Source organism: Nothobranchius furzeri, chromosome 10 (genome assembly GCF_043380555.1).
Source record: "Nothobranchius furzeri strain GRZ-AD chromosome 10, NfurGRZ-RIMD1, whole genome shotgun sequence".
Taxonomy (NCBI): domain Eukaryota; kingdom Metazoa; phylum Chordata; class Actinopteri; order Cyprinodontiformes; family Nothobranchiidae; genus Nothobranchius; species Nothobranchius furzeri.
The window spans coordinates 60,576,047-60,596,972 of record NC_091750.1 but is presented as its reverse complement, the minus strand read 5'-3'; the positions used below and the strand labels follow the sequence as shown (position 1 = coordinate 60,596,972).

The 20,926-nt window shown below is 41.8% G+C and overlaps 3 protein-coding genes across 4 annotated transcripts in view; 2 read left to right on the top strand and 1 right to left on the bottom strand.

Annotated features, from left to right (window-relative positions):
* caln2 (calneuron 2) overlaps positions 1-3,804 on the top strand; it is a 47,390-nt gene extending 43,586 nt beyond the window's left edge. Inside the window, exon 6 of the mRNA XM_070555845.1 lies at positions 784-3,804. Within this exon, the coding sequence (XP_070411946.1) occupies positions 784-911 (128 nt within the window). The 3' untranslated portion in view covers positions 912-3,804. The remainder of the gene's footprint in view (positions 1-783) is intronic.
* An 8,119-nt stretch (positions 3,805-11,923) lies between these two features.
* Positions 11,924-14,506, bottom strand: sdf2 (stromal cell-derived factor 2). The gene is made up of 3 exons (XM_015961516.3): positions 13,940-14,506; positions 13,040-13,236; positions 11,924-12,889 (listed from the first exon to the last, which is right to left on the bottom strand). Exons 1-3 carry the CDS (start codon positions 14,121-14,123, stop codon positions 12,590-12,592), a joined length of 681 nt encoding a protein of 226 aa, XP_015817002.3. The 5' UTR covers positions 14,124-14,506; the 3' UTR covers positions 11,924-12,589.
* Positions 14,507-16,495: 1,989 nt separating this feature from the next.
* supt6h (SPT6 homolog, histone chaperone and transcription elongation factor) overlaps positions 16,496-20,926 on the top strand; it is a 21,883-nt gene continuing 17,452 nt past the window's right edge. Inside the window, exons 1-3 of one of the 2 annotated variants that reach the window (XM_015961514.3) lie at positions 16,496-16,629; positions 17,583-17,693; positions 17,775-17,942. In XM_015961514.3, coding sequence (XP_015817000.1) covers positions 17,594-17,693; positions 17,775-17,942 — 268 coding nt within the window. In that variant the 5' untranslated portion in view covers positions 16,496-16,629; positions 17,583-17,593. Of the gene's footprint in view, positions 16,630-17,256; positions 17,276-17,582; positions 17,694-17,774; positions 17,943-20,926 lie in introns of those variants that run through there. The other variant, XM_070555843.1, reaches the window with a different exon arrangement.

Below are 20,926 nucleotides of genomic sequence, written 5' to 3'. Positions count from 1 at the left end.
TATAGTGTCCAGGAAATAGCAGGGGACTAGCAGGTTAACTTCTTTGGTTTGTTCTTGCTGTGTTGAAATTCTAATTCCATCTTTTAGCTCTTTTTAAAACACAGAAAGGTTTTATTTACCTGCAACGTTTCGTTTGCGGCTGCAAACTTCGTCAGGCTGCAAACGAAACGTTGCCAGTAAATAAAACCTTTCTGTGTTTTAAAAAGAACTAAAAGATGGAATTAGCTGGTTAACTGTTAGCGTTAGCAACTTCACCACACAGCAGAACTCCTCCCAACTTGTGTTATTTGGGGAGATAAAACATCAACATTGCAAGTCAGTGGTAGAGTGTCATGACTGTTATCCAGTCCGAGGTGAAATATTCAAATATCAGAAAATAAGACTTCAAAACTTGCCGTCTGAAGCTCAGCTGTGATGTGGCTCACAGCTAGTTCCTGGAAATGGTGCACCAGTATATTTTTTCCCCCAAGAACGACTTACAAGGTATTCATTCCTACTAGAGACCTCAGCAAATGTATTGAATAAATGAGTGAACCACACCTTTAAACCAATCCTACTGACTGAAAACATTTTATTCCAATTTTATAATACAGATTTACATTAGTTAATAGTGGGGATATATGGGTTTTTTCAGGAACTGTGTGAGATCTGAAAACAAATCGTATCATGTTTATGTGAGAGTAAAACATTTTTACTCAACTTTAAATATGAAATTATTTTAACGTTTTAAAACTGAATGATTTATTAGTTAGATAATTGCTTTGCTCTCTTTTCAACTCTTAGTTCATCCTAAGAAGAAGAATCGGCAGACGTGTGTCAGAAAAAGCCTGATCTGTGCTTTCGCCATGGCATTCATCATCAGTGTCATGCTCATCGCTGCCAATCAGATGCTGCGAAACGGCATGGAGTGAAAACCAGTTGCACTGTGAGCATGGGAAGTGGACAGAAACAGCCATGACCTCACATTTTGTCTTTGCAGCCAAAGCTGGACCAGCCACAACCCAAGCACTTCTCTAAGCAATCATTTGAGTTTATTATTTTTATTTATTTATTTTTTTACTTATGACATGGACATTGTGGGTGGAATGTGGAGAGATGGGCTTGTTTTGAGAAGAAGATGTCACCATACAGAGTCACCGGACTTGAGATGATCTTATGAAAAACCTTAACTGCAAACGAATAATGGTTTTATATAAAATCGTGACACTGAACAGGAATTGCTTTGCTGTTTAAAAGAGCAAAACCACCCTTTAAACTTCATTTTCTAATTGACGGTGATGCTTATCAGATGCTTTGATCCATTCCGAGCTTTCAAAAACATGTGGTTATGGCAGACAGCATCGTTCTTTCCCTCCAAAAGATGACCTGAATGTGGTCTGAGTGAATGTGAACACTAAACATCAGCCAGAGTGTTTAGAAACATAGCAAATTCCTTCTGTTTCATGTACCTGTGTGTCTGTGTCACATCATGTGTGGAGCATTTACATCCTCAGCTCAGTTAGCAAACATTAAAAATCTTTATTTGTCTGAAGGAAGCACAACTTAAAACTCAGCGAGGGACCACTCGAGAGCCATTCCTCTGTCATTCTCTCAATTGATTGGTTGTGTTGCATTTGTGTGATGCGTAAAAGACAGGGCTGTCCACATTCATTATTCGCTCGTGCTGCCAGAGAGGTGTGAACTGTCAGAAGACCAGAGAGGGTTTGATTATTCTCATGAACATGCAAAGAGAGAAAAATGGGGGATTTCTGCTCAGCATCTCATTGCAACACGGCCCAGCTGTGCTAAATGTTAATCACACAAAAGCATGACAGCATACACACTGCCATTAACTCCAGCTCCCCAAGGATTTCACTGTATATATCGTGCTACATAGATTGTGAAACGTGTTACTCCTCTCAGCAGCAGTATGTGTGAAAGAGAATAAAAACAAGAGTTTTATCAGGATAGGTCACAGAGCCGAGGGTTTTCAGGAGTCTTCTTGGAAAATGTGTCCCTCTGGTGGTAAAACTGAAAACTGCAGCTAAAACCTGTGCTCAAGTGAAGATTTCCGTTTCTTTTTTTACTAACTACATGTTGCTGCTCAGGACTAGAAAATAAAACATACACCTGCTGCAGAAACTGTGATACTTTCAGAGGGTCTATAAACAGTTCTGTCTTCTTAAATACCTTGAAGTAATTAATGGTTAAAGTTTTGTGGCGCCTGTTTACAATTAGGCTCCTCTTATAAATAACTAATAAACTGTTTATAAAAATCAATCTGTCCAGCCATGTTCTATACCTGCTTGTCCACGCAGGTGCCCATCTCCAGCAATATCTGTGCAATCAGGCAGAGTACATCCTGGACAGGTTGCCAGTCCGACACAGAGCAGAGACACAGGACAAACAACCAAGCACGCACACAATCACGCCTAAGGACAGTCTTTTTTCTTTTGTTTGATTTGGGAGGAAGCCTGAGAGAACCCACGCGTGCACAGGGAGAACATGCAAACTCCATGCAGAAAGACCACAGGCCATGATTCAAACCCAAGACCTTCTTTGTGCAAGGCTGCAGCACTAGTAAACAAATATTATTGGTTTATAAAGTGTTAAAGGCTGCATTAATTAGAGGAGCTTATTGTAAAGTAGTGTTACTAATTATTATTGGTGCACATCTCACTAAGATTAAATCTGAGAATGAGGGTGTCCTTTGTTTGAAATGACGTCAGAGTTTATCTCTAAACGAATTATCATGTTTGGGAGCATCACATGGTGAAAAATGAAAATAAATCACCGGATTAATCTTATTAAACAGATGAGCTCTCTGCACCTGATGGTGACTTTTTACTGTAATATTATTTAGATGAGAGACTGATTTAAATAGGTTCACTTGTCATTTTTCTAGTAGACTTTCTTTTTTTAACTGATCTGCAAAGCTGAGACACTGCTGGTCTGCTTTTGTGAGAATATAAAAGGTAAAAGAAGGGAGAGGGCTTTTTATTTTCAAAAACAAGCAAAAACATTAGCTTTGTACGATCAAATACCTTGTATATTGTGAATCAGTGTGCATGTTGTTGTTTAGATATTTACGTCTTTGAAGAAAGACAATCCAATCACTCTTTCTTTACGGTGGCACAGCCTTGGTTTCTGTATGATTATATACCCTATCTATACAGTGACAGCCATTTTTTATAGTTTATACCAGCTATGAATCAAATCAGAGAGCGGAAGAGGGCATTTTCATAAATATGCAAATACAAGGTCACGTCATCATCATCATCGTCTCTGTTTCTCATCACTGCAGGTCTCACTGTGGACGGATGAACACCAGATACAATGTTAGGTTTAAATTCTCACTTCCTCATAGTCCTGTATATGTGTGTTTGTATAATGTATGATACACTTGTCTTAGAAACTCTCAGCACACCAACGTTTTCTGTTGTCTGCCACTGTGGCGCCTTTTGAAACCAGCATTAATCACTTTGTCTCCAACTATCATGATGCACATTTAAACCCGCATGACTCTTGACTCTTTTTCAAAATTCATCTGCGACGGGACAAGACGGCCAGCTCACGACGTTCATGTTTTTGATGTTTGTTTTTAACCACAACATGTTTTTACCAGTTGTAGATTGTACAGAGATGCAGTAAACACACATATGTAACACAACGTTGGCATGCTGCTTAGAAAAGGAGGAAGAAAAGAGCAATAGTAATCAAATGGATATCTAAAATGCAAAATTTAACCTGTTTAATCAAGAAGAAAATTATTATATATATATATAAATATATATGTTTATGCAATAAAACCTGGTTTTGATAGAATCTGCATGGTTATTGTTTTTATTCATGAGCGCGTTTGTGTCGTTATGATAATAAATCACATATCAGAAAGGAACAATGAGGTTAGGAAGCTCCTTGAGGTTTGTAATGAATCTCACTTAATCATAGTTGACAGATAAATTAAAAAACACATGATCAGAATTCAGTAAACAAAATTCAGCTTTAAGTTATTCAAACAAAATTAAAAATGTAATCATTTATGCAAGTTAATGTCAGCATTAATCTGGGAAAAGGCTTTAAAGGGTATTACAGATGAAGAATGAAGAAATAACTAAATGAATAAAAGAAAAATATTTATTTTCATACACAACCCTAAATATCCAAAAATTAAGCAGGAGTCTGCAAATTTTGCAAACCAAAGAGCATTTTATTTTCCACCAGAATAAAGTTATTTAGAGTAGAAACCCTTACAGGACCTTGTGAAACATAACTTTTATACATTTTGAGAAAATCTATGGAAAAGGATTAGGGCCACTGGGGAAGGTTTTTTTCCTCAAAATGTCAATTCTGAGATTAACATCAGGATTCTTAATTTTTCTGAGAATAAAATCAGAAACCTTATTTCTCCTAATCTATTATGGGAGATTTGTTTAAATAAAAACTGTTAATATAGATACATTTTTAAAATTGGCAAAAAATAAATCAAACTGCAAAAAGAATATAGATTTTATGTGATGCTGATATTTGTGGAAGATAAAGCACAGTGATTGACACGTTTAGTGTCATGCTGTTGCAGATATTCAACACAATTATTCTTTGAAAAACTGAAATGCTGCTTAAACCAGTAAGTTTTTATATCTAAAGCCTCAAAAATATAATTTTACATTTTTTGCTTAATACAAAGCCTTAAAGGGGCAGTGTGTGATTTCCTGGCACTAGGGGGCAATATTTCAGTTTGACTGTCGCTAGTTTTAAAAAGCTGTAATATAATAGAGGGTAAATTGAATTAAATAAATTGCTTTCGGCTATTTATTATTATTACCACTACTTGGGACCAATAGCGGTGATAATCTAGATTATCCCCTGCTTGGTCTTAAAATGATTAGGCAAAAGATTCTAGGATTCTTTGTTTATTCAGGGATTGTGCACATCGCTTTGATTCAAGAAACAGTCAGGTTTATAAGCAAAATAAAAATTTATTTTACAAACAATTAAGCCTTGAAAAATTGATTAAACTATTATTTACTGTGAGTGGATGTGAACTAAGAGATGGGTGTCTGGAACCTATGTGTGAATATAGTGTCAGAGTCAGAATCACGAGAAAGCTGAGTTCTGGATGGAAAGGATTTGGTTTGTAAATAAGCTATAAAGTTATTATTATCAAAACCGCATACAGATGCCATCTCACTGTGTTCTACGTACCCAAGTGGAGACGCCCTTTGGATCTGAGATGTCAGGAGGGGGTCGGAGGCCCTGGTACCAGAGTCCATAGACTAACTCCTAGTACGACCAGGTCAGTCCAGGATCGTGCTCCAGGTAACAACAGTTGGATGGACCCGAGCATCTGGGAAATCTTAAGGAGTCTAAAGAAATCAGCTTTTCTGCAGGAAAACTATCTTTTTGTTCAGCTTCGCAGGTGCGAAAAAGGTTTAAGGTTTAGACGATGTGTCAAAATCCTTCTGGTTAAAAAGGTGCTCAGATGGCCGGTCTAAAGCTCTCTAGAACCCTCGAACTGTTGACTGTTTGAACTGCTGGAAAACCAGAGTGATCTGGCTTTTAGCAATTGATGTTATCTTGGTCAGCCAACCAAGAGTTGACAAGCCTGGGGATATTATGATTGACTAGCCAACCACAGATTGCCTCAGAAACACATCCTCGTTATGGAGACTCTGTGTCACACCCTGTCCTGTCTCCCCATTCGGTTCAGTCCTGTGTTCATGTTAATTGCTCCCACCTGCCTCTCGTCTCCCAATCACCCAAGGTCCCAGCTCCTCCTGTATTTAAACCCTGTTAGTCCATTTTGTCTGGTTGGTTCATTGTTTCATTGTCCTGCGTGTCTCATTAAAACCCTTTAAATGTTCCTGTCTGCCTGCCTGCCTCCTTCCTCACCCGCGTGTGGATCCTCACCTCCATTTCACTCACCGGCACGCCTGACAGAATGAACCAACCCAGTAAAGGATCCAGCGGGGAGGTTCTTCTTTGGGAGTGTTTGCTCCAGTTTTTAACCGCAGATCACCAGCCGGCTTCTCCTCCTCTGGTCTTGTCTCTCTGCAGACGCCGTCACCGAACCCCGGCTGCGACGATCCCCTCCGCCCTCCCGGAGCTAGATGTGAGGTTGGACCAGGAGACGCAGCTAGAGCGCTCCTGCTACGTGGGCACCAGACTGGCGTTGGGAAGGATGCCGGGCTCCACCGTCACCCCTGGTCCCGGGACCGAGCCGCGAGCTCGCTGCAGCTCCGGCTCGGCGCGTCAGCTTGGACCCGCCCCCAGTCAGACCAGCAGTCCCGTCTCCGGTCCAATCAGCGCCTCCGTCATCTGCAGGCGGAGGGACCACGCCTACAGCCCAGCTGACAGAGCTCGCCGGCCTCCAGGTGGAGCTTGGCCGGATCCGTCAGCTCGTCAGCCTCCAGGAGTTCCAGCTGGACACCCTATCCTCCCCGAATTACCAGGAGAAGGTTCCAGTTCAGTCTGCAGCTCCCTCATCTCTTGTCCAAAGGATCGAACCCGCAGTCCACCCAGCAGAGCTCGCCGGTCTCCGAGCTGAGCTGGCCCAACTCCATCAGAGCCTCAGTCTCCAGGAGCTCCAGCTGGACAATCTATCCTCCCTGCTCTCCCAGTTTCCGGCACCACCAGTTCAGTCAGCTCCTGTCCCAGCGGTGGTCCCGGAGGTCGCACCGCATCCAGTTCAAACGGTGGTCCCGCAGGTCGCACCGCATCCTGTTCCAGCAGTGGTCCCGGTGGGGGCACCACACCCAGTTCCCGTGGTGGTCCCGGAGGTCGCACCGCATCCGGTCCAGCCTGTCCAAGCAGTCCCGTCTGTAGCAACTCCTCCTCCACTCCAGAAGCCGGCGGTCTAGAAGCCGACGGTCCAGAAGCCGATGCCCCCGGACCAGAAGTCGACACCCCCGGACCAGAAGTCGACGGTCCAGAAGCCAACGCCCCTGGACCAGAAGTCGATGGTCCAGAAGCCGACGGTCCAGAAGCCGACGGTCCAGAAGTCGACGGTCCAGAAGCCGACGCTCCTGGACCAGAAGCTGACGCTCCCGGACCAAAAGTCGACGCCTCCGGACCAGAAGTCGATGGAGGTTGACGCCCCCAGTCCTGAAGTCGACGTCCCTTCCAGTCCTGTGGTCGACGCCCTTTCCAGTACTGAGGTCGACACTCTCTCCAGTCCAGAGGTCGACGCTCTCTCAAGTCCAGAGGTCGACGCTCTCTCCAGTCCAGAGGTCGACGCCCTTTCAAGTCCAGAGGTCGACGCTCTCTCCAGTCCAGAGGTCGATGCTCTCTCCAGTCCAGAGGTCGACGCTCTCTCCAGTCCAGAGATCGACGCTCTCTCCAGTCCAGAGGTCGATGCTCTCTCCAGTCCAGAGGTCGACGCTCTCTCCTGTCCAGAGGTCGATGCTCTCTCCAGTCCAGAGGTCGACGTTCTTTCCAGTCCAGAGGTCGACACTCCCTCGTGTCCAGAGGTCGACGCTCCCTCGTGTCCAGAGGTCGACGCTCCCTCGTGTCCAGAGGTCGACCTCCCTCGTGTCCAGAGGTCGATGCTCCCTCGTGTCCAGAGGTCGACACTCCCTCGTGTCCAGAGGTCGATGCTCCCTCATGTCCAGAGGTCGACGTTCTTTCCAGTCCAGAGGTCGACGCTCTTTCCAGTCCAGAGGTCGACGCTCCGTCGTGTCCAGCGGTCGACGCTCCTTCGTGTCCAAAGGTTGACGCTACTTCGTGACCAGAGGTCGACGCTCCTTCGTGTCCAGAGGTCGACGCTCCTTCGTGTCCAGAGGTCGACGCTCCCTCATGTCCAGAGGTCGATGCTCCCTCGTGTCCAGAGGTTGATGCTCCCTCGTGTCCAGAGGTCGACGTTAACTCGTGCCCAGAGGTCGACGCTCCTTCGTGTCCAGAGGTCGGCGCTCCCTCCAGTCCAGAGGTCGACGTTCCCTCCAGTCCAGAGGTCAACGTTTCCTCCAGTCCAGAGGTCGGCATTCCCTCCAGTCCAGAGGTTGATGTCCCCTCCAGTCCAGAGGTCAACGTCCCCTCCAGTCCAATGTCTCCGCCGTCTCCAGTCCAGAAGTCAAAGACGTGTCCTCCAGCGTCTCTGCCTCCGGTCACCGCCAGTCCTGCCCTCACCAGGCGCGGGCCCCCAAGAGCCCGTCGTCGCCTCCTCCTCTGCCACAGACGCAGGCCTCCAAGAGCCCGTCGTTGCCTCCTCCTCTGCCACAGACGCAGGCCTCCAAGAGCCCGTCGTTGCCTCCTCCTCTGCCACAGATGTAGGCCCCCAAGAGCCCGTCGTCGCCTCCTCTGCCCCAGGCGCAGGCCCCCGGACTCTACTGGTCCCTGCCTCCTCTCCGTCGGTCCCTCAGTCCCTCTTGGCCCTCCCTCCTGGTCCCCCTCCTCCCGCCCTGCTCTATGTTCCTGCTGGGGTCTGGGATATGCCCTTTTAGGGGGGGGGGGGGGTTACTGTCACACCCTGTCCTGTCTCCCCATTCGGTTCAGTCCTGTGTTCATGTTAATTGCTCCCACCAGTCTCTCTCTCGTCTCCCAATCAACCAAGGTCCCAGCTCCTCCTGTATTTAAACCCTGTTTGTCCATTTTGTCTGGTTGGTTCATTGTTTCTATGTCCTGCGTGCTTGATATTAAAACTATTGTAAAACCGTTCCTACCTGTATGCCTGCCTTCCTCACCCGCGTGTGGATCCTCACCTCATCTCCGCTTTGCTCACCGGCACGTTTGTGACACTCTGAATGTGGGCAAAAGGTTACTTATGTGTCATGCATTAACTTTACTCTGAGTGCAAATGTTATGATCTCGTCAAGTAAACATACTAAAACAATCACTGAGCACAGATTAATGAACATTTCATTATTTACAATTACTATCAGTAGCAATAACAAAAGTTCATTCAATGATTCTTTTTTAATTATAAAATATTCTTTTCTTCTTCATGTGGGAATAATGGAGTTTATTTGAGAGAGTTCCTGTGATGGACCTTGGAGGATAAAATTGGTATTGTTTATTTCTTCATTATCTCTGCAGTCCAGCTGGTGTGAGGAAGTAGGCTCTGATTAAAGGGCTTACGTGTAGACTATCAGACTCCTGTCAGAGGAAAATATACGTAGGATGTTTGATAGCCAGGGTAAGTTGACCTGGCTGTGCACATGACCTGTGGGATCTCAAAATCAGGCCATTTCGTGATGTTACAAAGCATTACGGTAAATGTTGTTACCTGTGGAGCAGAAAGCGTGCAACCTCAGCGTGACTCCTCGGGCTTTGGTGGTCCTTCAGTTAGTTCCATTGAAAGTGTGCAATGTCAATGCTAGTTTTTTGGCGCTGTAGTTTCCGGATCTGCTCGGGGTCCTACACCTGCCGATGACATCATCATACTACGGCAATACCGCTCGGCCAAAATAAATTGCATCTCTTTTTCGATTCTGTTCTTTCACGTAGGTTTTGGAAAGAGTTTCGCAGTTTTGTTGTGCATGGTGGTTCATGTTTCTTCCTAATTAAATATTTTCGAACGTGCTAACATAACTTCCATTAAGTCGTATATCCAGCCAGTCATCTAGTGTGATGTCATCAACAGGCACAGGACACTGAGCCGGCCAGAAGGAAACATGGCAACTAATTTGCCATCCCCCAAAGTTGCTAGACCCGCACCCTATGTACTTCAGACCCAATTTTTATGGTAATACGTTACGAAGCCGTAGGGCTGGGCAATATGGCCTAAAATCAACATCACGATACACTGAGGATTTCACCTCGATAACGATAAATGGACGATAACTACAGGTATGTGTAGAAACAAAAGTTGTCCACTAGATGGGGCTGTCACATGTATTACATCGAGTTACATTGGCTGTGTTCCAGATGAGCCAGGTTTGCACAGATTAGATCACCGGTGATTGGTGCACAGTGCATGCCGGTTAGATTTGTGTCTGACTTGACGCCGACTTGCTCTGACATCATGTATACACAACGATATAGTGAGATCAAGGTGGCCACAGATTTCGGAGCAAGGCACTGCAGTTGCTCTCCACCGGCTGCAAAACCTAGGGTATGACAGGAAACGCCTGGCTCTCACGTGATCTAAGATCTGATTGGTTCATATTATGATCCATGGACGTAATTTTTTTGGGGGGACAGGGGGGACATGTCCCCCCCACTTTTTCCAAAGTCAAGTTTTGACCCCTGCACTTTTTACCATCCAAAAACAATAGTATGCTATATTAAATTGACACTGGTTGAGCTCTAGGACCAAGCGGAAAACAACCGTTTGTGTTGATGCCTGTTTCCCATTAGAACATACTGTAAAGATACCCCCCCCCCCCCCGTGTCCCCCCCACTTTTAAACTGAAAATTACGTCCATGTTATGATCCAAACATCTGATGATAGAACATGAAATGTTAGTTGGTAACATGTATTCTGTAAATCATGTTATGTTGATGATGACAACTATACAGGCCATAAAGAGAAATGTGTTTTGTTTTCTTTTGCCACGTTTCCTATGAGCAAATTAAATCTACCGCTGATAACCTTTACTTATTATTACAGTCATGTCTCCATATGCATTATATTATATCCACAAGCACGTGAGGATGTGTTTCGGTTGCTAACAGGCACCAGAATTAAAATAAAAAATTAAACGAGTATGAACGCTAACGCGATAGCTTCATCCATCGTCACCCGCGAGCTACACATGTGACTCAAGGTGGTACAGCTTCTTAAAGGGACATGAACATTGCCAACCTACACATCTTTTCATTTTTTCATTATTAAGTTGACATGGGAAAAATTATCTCGATGCGAGTCAGAAATTTCAATAACGAAACATTTTCGAGTTATTGAGTCCTACAAAGCCGCAAATATTTTTCTACAACTGGACAACATTTTATTAATTTTCAATAACATTTCAATGGATATTTCCAGAGATTAAATATAAAAATGCACATTGTCACTTTAAGAATCGTTGTGGAGGATTCAGAAAGCCTCTTGTGGCTCCAGAGCCACAGCTGCAGACCTCTGCCTCAGCCAGTAGAAGGTGCGCACATGGGCATCCAAAATAACTTAACCTAACTCTTAAAAAGGAAATGTGACTTAAATCTCCAACAAAAACTGTAGAAACCTAAAAACTCACACTAAAACCCACAAGAACCTTTTACAACACATAGTGACTCCTTTTTTAAATTACCTAACGATTTTGCACACAGGGGCTGTTTATCTCATGTTTACTTTTCAGTCTGTTTCCTGTCTCTGTGTTGTAAAAAAATTGCAGCTACTGACTCCACTAAAAAGGCAAGAAAATCTAATTTTCTAAATAGACTTCATCACGCTGCCTCCACGGTTTTTACTCCTTAAATCTATTTGGAGATAAAACCAAAGAGGATTTCTGCCAAGTCCGATTTCTGATTCTACCAAATTTCTTCCAATAAAGTACTTTTTCCTTATTTGTATCACCAAGTACTTCCTCAAGATTAAGTCTTTCTCATAACACACATGAACTAATCTACAGAAGCATCTGAAAGTCTCCACAGGTGAACGAGTGTAGCAAACACACATAAAACACTCGTCTACTCCTGCAGTGCTCAGAATTAATCGTTACAGGTCAAATACGAGTTAGAGTAGCCTCATCACATTGAAACCCCATTAACTGTCAGATAATGAACCAAGAGACGTCATTAAATGGGCAAACAAGGCATTAGGCAAGACCAATGGTCCAAAAAGACATTAACTACTTGCCTTATTTGCAAGTCCTTCATTAATTATCAGATTCATGTGGCAATTTCTAACTGCTCGACTGTTTTTATTTGAGGCTTGTTTATTTCATGCTGTATAAATGCAGCTAACTTATTTCTCAAGGATTAGCTCAAAGTGCTTTGGTCCTATGCTGGTTGTTTGTTAATAAAGTTGGACTTAAATGGATTGACATCAAATAAAAAAGTCACAGTGGTGTTTATGCATGAAAACACTCTTTAATGTGAGGAGTTTTATGCTTGTGTGAAACTTTGGAGCACATTTGCTCTCACAAAACAATTTGAGTGTAAAACTGCACAGACTAAACAATAAACCACCAAACACGGTTAATAAACGGCATCCAGTTAGGGGATCCTCTAATTCACAGACACAACACTGCTGCTTGTTCTTTTATGGAAATCAGTGCAGAATAACTTAGATGCAACATGGAAACAAAGAAAATATAATTTTAATACTGCTGAACTCTTTGTTTAATATGGCTTAAAAATATAATTTTAAAAAGAGCAAAATGATAGTAAAAAACCCTGTTTACAAAAGCTTAGTGATGTAAACACCCATAACTTTTTACAGGTTTTTATAGGCACAGGTGTAACAGGATATCTTAGACAGAATTCACTTGGTGAGTGTGTTTATCTGCTTTCTGATCTGTGGTAAAGAACCCGGTTTACTTGTTTTTTTAGTGCCACAGACCTAAATAAAGAGGATTTTAATACAATCTCAGAGCAGTTGCTGCATCTTTGATGATACATCTCCTGTGAATATAAAGATGAGACATTTTTAGGGGAAAGAAGGTGCTGGTTCAGATTTTATGGTGGATATGGACAGACCGGACAACAGACCGACGCAAAAACAGAAAGGTGAAGTTCAGAACTCCGTGTGGGCGTGGCCGTAGTCTCGGCTGCCTGCCGGGCTCTCACTGGGCTTAATGAAAATGCCCTCCATGGCTTTCCACAGGCTGTGCTGACTGGCACTCTGCATGGCATGAACCTCCGTCTGACCGTGGATCGGCCGTCCGTACTGCTCCCCCGTCACAGACAGGAGCATGTCGGTGGCTTTGTGACGGAAGCGAACGGCCTCCTCGCGCCTCCACACAGATCCTCCACACTCAACCGTCCACTCGTCCAGGTGGTCTCCTTCTCCTTCCTCACCGAACGCGCTCACCTCCTGCAGACACAGAGAGAAAGAACTAATTGTTTAAGATGACACGGTCTCATGCGACCCAAGTGTACACGAGTTTCAAAATCTCCAAAGGGATGAAAAATCCTCATGACACCAAAATCGGTTCTTTCATCATCTACCTCCTCATACACCCACCTGGTTAGAAGACAACGGAGAGGAAAAGTAATGGCTGTGTAGATTGCGGCCGGTGTTGACATGAGTGAGGCGAATCGTCTGTCCGCACGTCACTGGTGACCCCCGATGACACGAACTGTCTCTGGTCCCACGGATGCTCCAGTAACTGTTACTGTCCTCCACCACAGAGACACCTGTTACAGACTGCTGGCCGCTACCTGTCACACACACACACACACACACACACACACACACACACACACACACACACACACACACGCACACACACGATGAACGATGTTATTGGGCCGAAAAAGTAAATTTGATTGATAAATGAAAAGTGACATTTTCTGAGTTATTTAACATTAAATGGAAACTACTCTAATCGTAATAGCATCTTATTATAATATTTACATTTACACTTTTTAGCAGTAAAATAAAGTAAGGCGGATGGTCCTGAAGTATTCTTATTTTTTTTACTAGAGAAATTCACAAATGATTGAAAGGCTGGAAGTCAGGTGAAATGTACTGAAATTAATCGTCAGTACAGAAAACTTGCAGTGAACATCTTAGACCGTTTTTTACAATTAATTTAAAAGGTTAAAGGTTAAAGATTAATGGTTAAAGACACGCATCTTAGACCGTTTTTTACAATTAATTTAAAAGGTTAAAGGTTAAAGATTAATGGTTAAAGACACGCTCAATTAATTCCTGATTCATATTAAATAAGTAACAGTCAAACCAGATCAGCCTGAATCTACGACGACCTGACCGACAGTGTCAGACTGACATTTACCGTTGCATCTACAATAGACAACCCGATCTTTTGTAGCTACAAACACCAGCTAACGTGACCGTGAGGAAGCTGTACCTTGCAAACATCATATTTTGAAGTGAAATGTCAAACGAACCATAACTCACCGGATCCGTAGCGAACATCGTGAGAGTGCAGTCTTACGTTGTGCCTTGTGTTCAATAGTTTAATGACTGAACCGCATGTTACAAAGCTCAGTTCCGTCCCAGCAGAAAGCCCAAATATACAGAATAAAATTAGTAAAAACGCTGGTAGAAAATGGTCAAAAATATCTAAGTTTAAGTTAGCCATTCCGACTACAACTCTAACTCCAATGCCACTGACAATACCTCCCTAGGCTTTGTATCAGTTTTCGCTACGTCAGTAGTAACGTACCAATGTAATGACATTGAAACAGCGCCCCGTGTGGATTGGAGAGGTAACGTCGTTCTGACATTTGTTTATCTTTGGCTTAGAAGATGATTTCCCTGTTGTTGGAGGAAAAGTAGTAAAATTAAAAGAGAAATTATAGTTCACTGCACATCTCCTTTCAAATCATTATTTTGTATGATTTATTTATGTATTTTGAAATTACAGGCATAATTGGTCATTTGTTTATATTCACTGATGAGTCCCATTTTAGCATTATATCATTCTGAGACTTCTGAGCACCTCATCAATCAATCAATCAATCAATCAATCAGTCAATCAGCCTATCTATCTACCTATCTATCTTTCTATCTATCTCTCTATCTCTCTATCTATCTATCTCTCTATCTATCTATCTATCTATCTATCTATCTATCTATCTATCTATCTATCTATCTATCTATCTATCTATCTATCTATCTATCTATCTATCTATCTATCTATCTATCTATCTATCTATCATCTATCTATCTATCTATCTATCTATCTATCTATCTATCTATCATCTATCTATCTATCTATCTATCTATCTATCTATCTATCTATCTATCTATCTATCTATCTATCTATCTATCATCTCTCTATCTATCTATCTATCTATCTATCTATCTATCTATCTATCTATCTATCTATCTATCTATCTATCTATCTATCTATCTATCTATCTATCTATCATCTATCTATCTATCTATCATCTATCTATCTATCTATCTATCTATCTATCTATCATCTATCTATCTCATCTATCTATCTATCTATCTATCTATCTATCTATCTATCTATCTATCTATCTATCTATCTATCTATCTATCTACTCTATCTATCTAAACAACTCTTTTTAAAATCTAAACCTCAGAAGGTGGCTTTGTTTATTGTATTTTATTGTACTTTATTTTCAGTGTTGGGAGTAACGCGGTACAAAAGTAATTAACTATAATGTAATGCATTGCTTTTTGCTGTAAGGTATTACAGGGAAAGAAAATGGTACTATTTACTCGGTACAATTGTCAGTAACGCGGTAATTACAATGCATTTTTAAACCCAGAATCAAGATGTGGGTTTCCTAAAAATTCAAATTGCGGGAAGCCTGAAAAAAGATCCAGTATCTACATATATTATGTCATTTATGGACTCAGCTTTGCGGGCATTCTATGAGCAGAGAGGACGCGGCGGTAATGGCTCAACCAGCTGCGTCCTGCGCGCGGCCGCTGTTATATTCACAAAACCGCTCCACCAAAACAAAGTAATTCGTTTGCGATCGTTTATATCAGCCCATATTCTCTGGTACTTCATGTAATTTTCAGCTGAGTTCATAATCTGTGCCCCGGTGATTTCAACTCATTGCTGCTGGAGCGCAGCGCATATGAAGCTTTTTTATTTATATTTATTTATTTATTTATTTATTTATTTATTTATTTATTTATTTATTTATTTATTTATTTGCGTTTGGTAGATCCCTTTGGCTGATTAGTTAGAAAGTAGGAAATCTAGGAAACAGTTTTTCTGGAAGACAGAGAAAACATGCAACATGCAGGAAGGTTAGAGAGAGAAAGGGCAGGAAGTTATTCACATAAAATCAAGAAAACAAAACAATGTGCTTGAAAAGGAAAAAAGTAGGTAGATTTATCCCCAATACACATTTTTACCAGTGAAAAGCAATAATATACATAAGCATTTTAATATTTATACTAGTGATAGAATCGAATCACCCCAGAAGTCAGTCCCACATCCAGGGCCGTATCAAGGCATTTGGGGACCAAGGCAAATAGCTTGGAGCCCCCACCACCTTACTCCCTGCTCAGTTAATATAAGATGGCAGCGTGCTGAGATTGTTGCTTTCATTTAATAAACAATCATTTTAAAGCACTGTTATTATATCTGACTGTTTTTAACAGCAATCCTAGCTCAAACACCACATCACTTTCCACATATATGTCATGAGCTCACTGAGCGTCAGATTACCAGATTCATATTGAAGTTGTTTTGGTGAAAGTTACTTCAAGTAATGCAAAAGTAGTGTAATGCCTAAAAGTAGTGTAATGCCTTACATTTTTAAATCAGTAATATTGTAATGTAATTAATTACTTTAAAATGAGGGTAACAAGTAATAAATAATGCATTACAGTTTTGAAGTAACTTGCCCAACACTGTTTATTTTGATCACATTACCGTATTTTCCTTTATTTAGATCACATTCTGCCATACACCAAACATTCCACTAGGTGGTGGAAACGGACCCCACAGCGTTTTCAACTCACGAGGAAGAATTAGAATTTCCACACTGGTCTTCTCGGCCATCTTTTTGTAGTGCAAGCTCAAAAATACAAAACACAACACAAATATTTGACATTTATAAGTATATTTGGATTATACAACTGCACGGAGACGTGTAAGTTTGAATTTACCGTGGTAATTTTGGAGGGTTGAGTTACACGTTGTGCTTTTCGTTAGGTTTAGCTGCTTGTTCTTACTAACGCACAGCTTAAGCCTACCAAGCTAATATAAGTGTTAGGTTAAGAGGCCTCGGTTTATTTTCGCTAACTGTGGGCGTGGTAAAGCCATACTTTCATTGTTATCTGTAAATTTTGTTTACAGACATTTTAATATCAATAACATAAAATAGATTAAATGTTTAGTTGTCGGTACGTTTATCAGCTAGCTTGCTTACATTGCTAGCGTAGTTAGCATCCTTAACGGTTATGGCACACAAAAGGTGTTACTCTAGTCATAGTTTCTTTCGAAATCTGCAGTTATATTGACATCGGCTAACGGCGATCATTAACGTAAACCACGTCTGTAACTTTTATGTTTAGCTACTTAGCTGTTCTTGACATTATTCAATGCTGTAAGTACGCATTGCGACACAAGATTGCTGTCTCTGTGGTTACGCACTTACTTTGGAGATAGGAAAATTCCAACGTATTGTCCACAAACACGGATTTATAGTATTACTGATAGTTACTTGTGAGGAAAAAACTGAATTGTTACAAATTACATTATAAAACATGTGCTACGTTTTACTTGAAGATAATCAGGTAAATAATGTACAACAGCTGATGTGGTTTATCAGATGGTCTTAGTGTAACAAACAGTTTAGGTCTAATACAATAATAATTTATTTGAATGATAAAAGTGTAGGCTTAATATGTATGTGTAGTATCTAATAGGTTTTTGAGAAGTTAAAGCTAACTCAGGTGCTTCTCTGTGCAAACATTTCTAACCATGATTTGAGTTTTTGTTTCTTTCTGTAAATACATTTATGATAAATTAGAGAAAACTTAACTTTGTAATTTTATCAACAAATTATTCTAACCAATTCTTATTTCTTATTCAATTTCCAAGGAGCAGCTGTCATGTCAGATTTTATTGACAGTGAAGCTGAGGAGTCGGAGGAGGAGTTCGAAGAGAAGGACCTTAAGCCCAAGAAGACTCAGAGGTTCCTAGAGGAAGATGGTAAAATCAGAGTTTTTTTTTTATCAGTGTGATTGACCTTTGGTGTTAGATGGCATGTTGAATGCTGCCACTTTACAACAGATGAAGAAGAAGATGTGGATAATCCAGAGGAGCAGGATGAGCATGGAAATTTACGTGGACTGATTGACGATGGAGATGATGATGCAGAAGAAGAGGAAGCAGAAAAAAGTGCAAGTCCAGCTGGAAGTGATTCCGAAGAGGAAGTCAGGCATCGGCGTAAAAAGCGCAGTAAGTTAGGAGTTATCAGATATCCAGTTTTAGAATTTGATGGCTTAAAACATACAATATCCTCCGAACTTTCTGTTCTAACACACTTTTTTATTTTAGCTAACGCTTAGGATTACCTATTTCTGTCGAATTAATGAGAAGAGTTACGTGTGATTACAAATCATTAGTGTAAAATAGGGCTGCACAGTATTAGGAAAACGTGCAATATTCGATAACAATGATTAATATTGCGAGGACGATATTACTTGTGATAAATAAAAACTTAACTCAGGAACAAAAATTTAAAAAAAATCATAAAAATGAGAAAAGCTAAAGATGTGAGGAAAGGGAAAATGAGCAAGAAAAGGCAATAAGTGGATCCCGAGAAAAGCAGAATCAGCAATAAGAGTAGAACAAAGCTAACTCAGGTGTTTGCTAACCATCAAAATTAAGTGCCGTCCACCTCGGCGGCGGATATCTAGGCTATGAGGACCCACCCATTTGGCCAAATGGGTGAAGAGCTCTATTTGATTTGTTAAAAAAATATAAGGCTTTCGTTTGACAGAATGCATTATGTTTAGCAAGCATTTGAGCTGACCATTTATTGCTATATTTATCTGTTTTTTTCAATATGCATCTTGTGCATGCTGATATCTCGATAACGATATATTTACGATATATTGTGCCGCCCTATTGTAAAACATAGCAAAACATAGCAAAATAAATGCAATCTACCAGAAAAGCCATAACTTTTTTTAATTCAGAGAAAATTATCTTTTCTTATTGGTTGGATGGTTTCTGCAAGAATAACAGCAGCCTTGAATCTAGACTGCATATAAAATTGCTCTTCTTATCTGATATTTCTACTGGAATTTTATTTCATTCATAAAAACAGAAATAACATATTCTTTATAAAGGTTGTTAATCTTTGTTCTGCCTTTTTTATGGCTGATTTTATTTTTTTAAATGGTCTGAAATAACAAGGAGGCTGTTGTGGATGACTAGCCTGGCCTGCCAGACTCGTCTTCTGTTAAATTCTGCACAGAGAAAGAGTCTGGTAACTCAAGGCAGAGAGGCTCTTGAGGGGCGGGACTAGGCAGCTCAAAAAGAGCTAATCAGAAAAGACTGAAATGCCGACTGTACCACGCAATGCTGTAGTTTTTTAGCTGGCGACAGTGCAAACATCTTTTTTTAGAAGAAAGGCTTTTAGCGCTTCTACTTGTTTTAAAGACGTGTCCAAGTCATTCAGAACAGAGGAAAGAGCTGTAGCGAACTCCGCTTCAATCGCCATGTTTGACAAACTCAGCGTTGTGGTGTGTGACGTACGCTGCTCAGCGCTGATTGGCTTGGTTAGAATTCTCACAGGGTGGGGTTATTGGAATAGGAGAGTTCCCAGACCCTTTCTCTGTGCAGAATTAAACAGAGGAGTCTGGCAGGCCAGGTTAGTGGATTACAGCCTCAATATTTAATTTCAGTAAATAGCAGGTTCATATTTTGATATTTTCTGGCCCAACCATCTCAGGCCCTACTGCTTCATTTTCCTCTTTTTCCCCTCTCACTGAGAAATGTGTGTCCAAGCTTCTCACGTGCAGCCGCCCTACTACATGCCCACTCGTCCCCATTCCGACTAAGCTGCTCCAAGCTATTGCTCCTACTATTGCTCCTACAGTAGCCGCAGCAGTCACACATGTGATCAACGCTTCACTGACATCCAGTACATTTCCCACCTCTCTCAAGCATGCTCAGGTTAAACCGCTTCTAAAAAACCCATCTCTTCCTCCAAATCATGTGGAGAGCTACCAAACTATCTCTCTCCTCCCTTTTCTGTCCAAAATCACTGAAAATGTGGCTTTCAAGCAGATCACAGAATACCTCTCACAAAACTGTCTGACCCTTACCAATCTGGGTTCAAAAAGGGCCACTCCACTGAAACTGCTCTGTTAGCAGTGACAGAATCTTTAAAAGAAGCTAGAGCGACTGCCAAATTCTCAGTACTTATCCTGCTCGACTTATCGGCAGCAGTTGACACTGTCAACCATGGCTTCCTTTTGTCCACACTCTCTAGCATGGGCATCACAGAGAAAGCACATGCCTGGTTTGAATCGTACCTCACAGGACGATCATTCAGTGTATTTTGGCTTGGACAATCCTCTACCGTGCACCATCTTGCCTCAGGAGTCCCCCAGGGCTCTTTACTAGGACCTCTTCTCTTTGCCATATACACCACCTCACTGGGTGAGATCATTCGATCACATGGCTTCTTCTACCACTGCTATGCAGATGACACCCAGCTCTATCTGTCATTTCCACCGGACGACCACACTGTCTGCACGAATATCAAACTGTCTCTCTGACATATCAAAATGGATAAAATCCCACCATCTCCAATTCAACCTCTCTAAAACTGAACTACTTGTCATCCCAGCAAAACCATCCATACAGCACAATATCTCAATCCAAAATGACTTCCTATCTCTGGCTCATTCAAAGGCAGTTCGAAATCTGGGTGTTGTGATTGATGAACACCTGAGCTTTAAAGATCATGCTGCCTCTGTTGCTCGTTCATGCCGCTTTGCGCCATATAGGGCTGCAACAACGAATCGATAAATTCGATGAAAATCGATTACTAAAAGCGTTGGCAACGAATTGCGTCATCGATTCGTTGTGTCGCACAACTCTTCCAAAAGCGCCCCCCCTTCCCGCCCGCCGTTGCGCGCAGACAGATCAGAGCGAGGGAGAGCCGGCAGATCAGCGCGAGGGAGAGCCGGCAGTTGTTTGGAAGAGGAACATGGCAGAAGCAGCGAGAGTCAAAAAAGTAAAAGCTTTTTAAGTTTGGGAGCGTTTTCAGTTAAATCAGGCGAAGATGTTACCTGCAACGTTTAGGTCAGACTTAGCATGGCACGGGATGATGCAGCGTCTTAAACGCAAGCATGTCGGGATCATCAGCGAGGAAGGAGAGAACTCTGTGTCCGGGTAAATTAAAAACTTTTCAAAAGTGATTCATA